A 7,021-nucleotide genomic window follows, 5' to 3' on the forward strand; every position below is an offset into this window, starting at 1 on the left:
ATCTGAGCCATACCGACCAGGGAAAATATACTACATTTTATACCATAAAGTCTGCAAACTAAATTTCTCAATTTCAATAGTCCTATATAATAAAAGGCTAATACGCAAACTGACCAAATGACAGAACAACTGGTCGCTATGACACACACTGACCACCAGGGAGCAGACACTCAATGCAGGAGCTGCTCCCTAATGGTCAGTGTGCTCCCACAGGGGGAGCGCTGCTCAGCCAGAAGCCGGGCTCACAGCTAGCGAGTGCAGAGCGATTGGGGGAGCCTCTCCCGCCTCCATGGCAGCACTAAGGATGTCCAACTGCTGCGGGGAGCGGGCCTAAGCCATCAGTTGGACATCCCCTGAGGGCTCCAGGACTGCAAGAGGGCACAGGCCAGGCTGAGGGACCACCTCCCTGAGTGCACGTTTTTCACGCACCAGGCCTCCAGTCTCACGTGATGTTGAATGGAAGAAGCCAGACATGGAAGAGCATGCACTGTGTGATTCTGTCTATAGATACAGCTCCAAGAACAAGTAAAACGAACCTCTCTACGCTAGCACAAGTCAGGGCAGTGTGCCACTGCATGGAGGGAGGGTCAGTTCCTGAGAGGGCTCTTGAGGGGACTCCTAGGGCTGGAGACGGTCTGATTCTTGAACTGGGTGCTATGTGCGTGTGTTCAGCTACTGAAAGTTCACACTTATGATTTGTACTCTATAAGCTTTTTTGCAATAAAAAGTAAAAACAAATAAACTAGAATAAGAGCAAATGAAGCCCAGTAAAAACTGACCAGAGTAGAAATCAATGGAAGAAAGAATACAGAGAAAAATCAATTAAGTCAAAAGCAAGTTCTTTGAAAAGATCAAATCAATAAACCTTTAGCCAGCCCTAGCTGGTTTGGCTCAGTGAATAGAGCTTTGGCCTGCAGACTGAAGGGTCCCAGATTCGATTTGGTGAAGGGCATATGCCTGGGTTGAGGGCTCAATCCCCAGTGTGGGGTATGCAGGAGGCAACTGATCAATGATTCTCTCTCATCACTGATGTTTCTATCTTTCATTCCCTCCCCCTTACTCTCTGAAATCAATAAAATTTATTAAAAAATTAAGAAATATATAAAATAAATAAACCTCCAGCCACACTAACAGGAGGAGCACAAATTACCAATATCAGGAATGAAAAGCAATAGCAGTACGGATATTAAAAAGAATAATAAGGAAATATCACAAACAGCTTTATGCCAATAAATCTGATAACTTAGGTAAAATGAACAAATTCCTTGAAAGACAAACTACCAAAGTCCACTCAAGAAGAAACAGAAAACCTGAATAGTCCTGTATCTGTGAAAGCGATTAAATGTATAATTGTTAAAAACCCACAGACAACATCCTTGACCCAGATGGCTTCACTGCTCAAGTCTACCAAACATTTAAGAAAGAAATCCAAGTGTACACAAACTCTTCCAGAAAACTGAAAAGGAAAGAATACTTCCCAACTAATTTTATGATGCCACCATTACCTTGTAAACCAAAGACAGTACAAAAAAAGAATACAAATGCAAACAATTCTTCAAAAAAGTTTGTCAAATAAAACCCACCAACATATAAAAAGGATAAGGAATCATGACACAGTGGGACTTATCCAAAGAATGTAGGGTTGATTAACATTAGGGAAAAAAAAGCAATGTAATTCTGTGTATTTACAGACAAAAAGGAAAAGCTATATGATCTCGAAAGATCAGGAAAACCATTTGACAAAATTCAACTTCCATTGCTGATAAATACTTTCAGCAAACAGAAAGGAGCTTGCTCAACCTGATACGGTAAAGGGCATCTTCCAAACACCTTACAGCTAACATTATTTAATGGTGAAAAATTGAGCCTTCCCACTTCTGCTCAACACTGTACTGGAATTCCCCACCTGCAATGCAATGAAGCAAGAAAAACCAAAGGCTTCCAGATTGGAAAGGAAGAGGTCAAACTGTTGTGTGATGTGTTTTAATCACGTGTCACATGAGAATCTATACATAGAAAATCCAAAGGAATCTACAAAGGAGATACTAGACCAGGGGTCCTCAAACTTTTTAAACAGGGGACCAGTTCACTGTCCCTCAGACGGTTGGAGGGCAGGACTATAGTTTAAAAAAAAACTATGAACAAATTCCTATGCACACTGCACATATCTTATTTTGAAGAAAAAAACAAAACGGGAACAAATATAATATTTGTATTTGCATGTGGCCCGTGGGCTGTAGTTTGAGGACCCCTGAAGTAGACCAAATAAGTGACTTTAGCTAGTTTGCAAGATACAGGGTAAATATGCAAAAATCAAACTTATTTCAATATAGTAGGAATGCAGAAAGTGAAAAAAAATTTAATGCTACTTACCAGAGCATCAAAAATATTAAATGCTTATGTTTAGATCTAACAGTGTTTTGTGGCTTTTAGTGTGTGGGTCTTGTATATCTTCTGTCAGGTCTATAAGCATTTAATATTTTTGATGCTCTGGTAAATAGCATTAAAATTGTTTTCACTTTCTGATAGTTTATTCTTAGTATATTGAAATAACACACTAAACACCACAAAATATTGTTGGGAGAAATTAAGTAAATGGAAAAATATACCTTATTATACCTTATTCATGGGCCAGAAGACTCAATGGTGTTAAGATGTAGATTCTTCACAAACTGATTTTTCAATTCACCACAATGCCCCACCATTTTTTTAATTTTTTGGTAGAATTAGACCACCTGCTTTTAAAATTCATATGGAAATTAACACTACCTGATTTCAATATTTATAAAGCTTTAGTATTTAAGATAGTATGACATTGGAATAAAGATAGACAAATAGATCTGGTCAGAATGCAAACTTTGACTCGAGGGCCACAATGGGTTCTTAAACTGGACAGGAGGGCCGGAACAAAAGCATGGATGGAGTGTTTGTGTAAACGGATATAAATTCAAAGTAAACATCATTACATAAAAGGGTATGGTCTTTTTTTTTTTTTTAGTTTTATTCATTTCAAACTAGCCAGATCTGGCCCACAGGCCGTAGTTTGCCCAAGGCTGACCTAGAGTCTAGATTCCGGGACAGCCTGGGGGGAGAGTTAGGACAATGATGGTCTGAAAGAAGGGGGGTAGGGGATGTTACAATGGAGGAAAGGGAAATAGAGGGTAGAAAAATGAAAAACAATAACAAAACACCTTTTTTTGGCTACACATATTTATTTTAGAGCCCATTTGTACAGCAATGCGCTTATGAAGTAAGAAAGCCCTTTGAAACAAGATGACTTCTAAACCTGAAAAAAATAAAAAAAAGGGTATGGTTGTTTTTTTTTTGTTAGTTTTACTCATTTCAAACGGGTCGGATCCGGCCCACGGGCCGTAGTTTGCTCACGGCTGGAATAGAGAATCCAGAAATAGAGAATCTGGACTTAATAAATGTATATTTATGCATTTAGCCAACTGATTTGACAGAGGCAAAAGGCAAACTGATGGAAAGGATACCTACCCATACCTCAGAGCATATATGAAAATTAATATAAAATGAATAATAGGCTTAAACATTAAAAGCACAAGATTTCCAGGAGAAAACAAGAGAAAATATGACCTTGGACCTGACCCATAAAAGGAAAAATTGGTAATTTGGACTTCAAAACTAAGAATTTATGCTGTTTGGAAGACAAGTTATAGACCAGAATAAAATCTTTGCAAATCACACATCTGATAAAGGACTTGTTTCCAGAATATAAGGACTCTCAAAACTCAGTAAGAAAAACACCCCCCCACACCACACCCCCCCACACCACCACCAAAAAAAGGAAAGGGAAAAAAAACAGTAAAAAATAGGCATAAGACTGAACAGATACTTCACCTACAAAGATGTATCTATGGGAATGGATGACATGAGAAGATGCTCAACACTAGTAAATGACAACTACAAGGAGGTCCTACTGCACATCTGCTCAAATGTTAATTAAAATGCTTGGCCCCACCGCGTGTAGACACAAGGGGGAGCCATGGGAACTCTCCTAAGCTGCTGCTGCTGAGGAATGTAAAAGGGTGCAGCACCTGGGAAAAGAATTTGGCAGACTATTTTTTTTCTCTTTTTAATCCTCACCCAAGGATATATTCCCATTGATTTTTCAGAGAGGAGGGGAGGGAGAGAGAGAAACATCCACATGAAAGAAAAACATCAATCAGTTGCCTCCCCAACTTGGTAATGAACCTGTATAGCCTATCCTATATAATAAAGAGCTAATATGCAAATGGTCGCCACACTCACACACCGGAACTGCTCAGACACTCAACACTGGGAAGAGAAGGATATATTCCCATTGATTTTTCAGAGAGGAGGGGAGGGAGAGAGAGAAACATCCACATGAAAGAAAAACATCAATCAGTTGCCTCCCCAACTTGGTAATGAACCTGTATAGCCTATCCTATATAATAAAGAGCTAATATGCAAATGGTCGCCACACTCACACACCGGAACTGCTCAGACACTCAACACTGGGAAGAGAGGAGAGGGGACCAGCCAGGCTGCAGCCCGGGAGAGGGACAGCCGCCCACCCCATGGTCTCGGGTGCCTGCGGCTGTGGCCTGGAAAACGGTCCAGGAGAGAGACAAGCCGCCTGCCCCGCGGTCCTGGGAGCCAGCAGCTGCGACTGCAGCTGTGGCCAGGAAGAAAGATAAGCCGCCTGCCCCAGAGTCCTGGGCGCCCGCAGCGGCCAGCGGATGGGAAGCCCAGGTCCCAGGTGCCTGCAACCGGCCGGAGGAGGGAATTCTGGGTCCCTGGTGCAGGGCGAGGCAGAGGCAGTAGGGGAACAGTTAGGGGCAATCAGGCCAGTGGGGGAGCAGTTAGGGGCGATCAGGCAGACAGACAGAGGTGGTTAGGGGCGATCAGGCAGGCAGGCAGGCTAATGGTTAGGAACCAGCGGTCCCGGATTAGGAGAGGCAGTCAGACATCCCCTGAGGGGTCCTGGATTGGAGAGGGTACAGGCCAGGCTGAAGGACCCTTGGACACCTCCCCCCCACCCCGTGCACAAATTTCATGCACCAGGCCTCTAATATAAGGATATGCCCTGACTGGGAATCGAACCCACAACCTTTTGGTGTATCGGGCAATGCCCTATCTGACTGAGCCACCTGGCCAGGGCTGGCAGATTCTTCAAATTTAAGAATGTATCTGACATATGGCATAGTAACCCAAGAGAAATAAAAGCACATATCCATCCAAAGACTCAGAGAGAAATATTTCTAATAGCCAAAACAAAACAAAACAAACAAACCAAAAACAACCCAATGTCCACCACTAGGAAAATGGACTTTTTAAAAACTTGGTGCAGCCACACAAAAGACCACCACAGGCACAGCTCACCTCATTGCACTGTTTTATTGTGCTTCACAGACGCGTGTGTTTCTGCAAATTGAAGGCAAGCCCCTCCACCAGCTGAAAGAAGACAACTAACTTTACACACTCACTTTTTGTAAGTGGTCTGGAACCCCACCCCCAATGCCTCTGAGGCACTCAGCAATCCAAAGGGAGCAGCTATTAATAAGCACAACACAGATTCATCTCAAATTATGCTTAGTGGAAAGCCAGACCAAGAAAACAGTACATGTAGTATGGTTTCATTTATATAAAAACTAGGAAACGTGAATAAGTGTACACCCAGCTTGCCTGGAGAGGAGGGGAGAGATTACAAATGGGTCCAGAAAACACATGAGTGATGAATACTTTCACCATCTCCACCATGTTGCTGATCTCCTGAGTACACACGCACATGAAAACTGACTAAACTGAATACTTTCAATATATGCAATTTACTGCTTTTCAATTATGCCTCAATAAAGCTGTTTAAGACAACATCTGGGATGGTTCTGAAGCATTCTACCCCTAACCTGCAGGATGGGAACCTAGGAGCCCCATCCCTGTGCTCACTGCTCCAGTCACAGACCAGGAGGCTGAGGGTCACAGAGGTGGAGACCCTGGTCACTCGGTCGACCTGTCTGAACAACTCCTGACCGAAGTACCCTACTCCCACCTTGCACCATCCTGTGTGACCTTGAATCCATCTCAAAACCTGCCTCCCAATCCTGGGAAGCGCTCAGAGCAATGACCTCCACCATCTGCCTGGCAGACAGCCTCCAAGGGGGTCCCGCGTGGGCCCCCACCGCGCCCTGCCTGCACACTTGGGAAGAAGGCAATGCCTCCTTGACTGCAGGACACTTGTTTGGGCTTCAAGGAGGTGGTGGCAGTGTCTCTGTGATGTCCCCAGGGGATGCGCTGGCTGTGGGCAGCTGACTGCTGCTCCTGACCCACCCTTGGCCACTGCTCTGAAGCTGCCCAGACTGGGCAGGCCCCAACACAGCCCAGTGAGCCCAGGTGTGAGGTCATAACTGGCCTCCCTTCAAGTTCATCCACACCAAGGGGCACTGCCCAGACGTCCGGACTGAGTGAGCCCCAAGTCTGGGGTGAGGTGCCGCTGATGCAGTGAGGCGGAGCAGAAGCAGCTGCCTCTGACAGCCCGGGTGACGCAGCCTAGACACAGTATCAAGAGCATGAGGCCAGCACTTGAGGGGCCCACAGAGCGGGACACAGAGGAGTGGAGTGAGCACAGGGCCCTGGGTTCCTGCTGTGCTGTGCTGAGCTAGAGACCACAGAGTTGGCCACAGAGACCACAGAAGAGGGCGGGGCTTGATGTGGATAGGGCTCTCATGAGGATATTCCAACACACCAAACCTCTGCTCTCCTCTGTGGTGGGAACCCACCAGTGGATGGGCAATGCCCCTTCTGCCTCCAGAGGAACCAACACCTCCACAGCCAACATGTCTGACCGCCGTCAGCATGATCCAGAGACAGAAGCAGATATGGAAGCAGAGATAACAATATGACCACCTGAGGAAAAGCACTCCTAGACTTGGGATCCGCACACTGCTGTGCCATGGGCCCAAGCCTGGTTTTGCAGGTAGTTTGCTGGAACACAACTAAACGAGTAAGCTGACACAGGCCAGTGTGATGCTGGGACCCC

General features: G+C 44.9%; 1 protein-coding gene across 1 annotated transcript in view; it reads right to left on the bottom strand.

Annotated features, from left to right (window-relative positions):
- Positions 1 to 6,820, bottom strand: part of BICD2 (bicaudal D homolog 2 (Drosophila)) — a 26,916-nt gene extending 20,096 nt beyond the window's left edge. Inside the window, exon 1 of the mRNA XM_006773309.2 lies at positions 6,733 to 6,820. Coding sequence (XP_006773372.1) covers positions 6,733 to 6,820 — 88 coding nt within the window. The remainder of the gene's footprint in view (positions 1 to 6,732) is intronic.
- Positions 6,821 to 7,021: the final 201 nt, after the last annotated feature.

This window comes from Myotis davidii, unplaced genomic scaffold (assembly GCF_000327345.1).
Source record: "Myotis davidii unplaced genomic scaffold, ASM32734v1 scaffold287, whole genome shotgun sequence".
Taxonomy (NCBI): Eukaryota; Metazoa; Chordata; class Mammalia; order Chiroptera; family Vespertilionidae; genus Myotis; species Myotis davidii.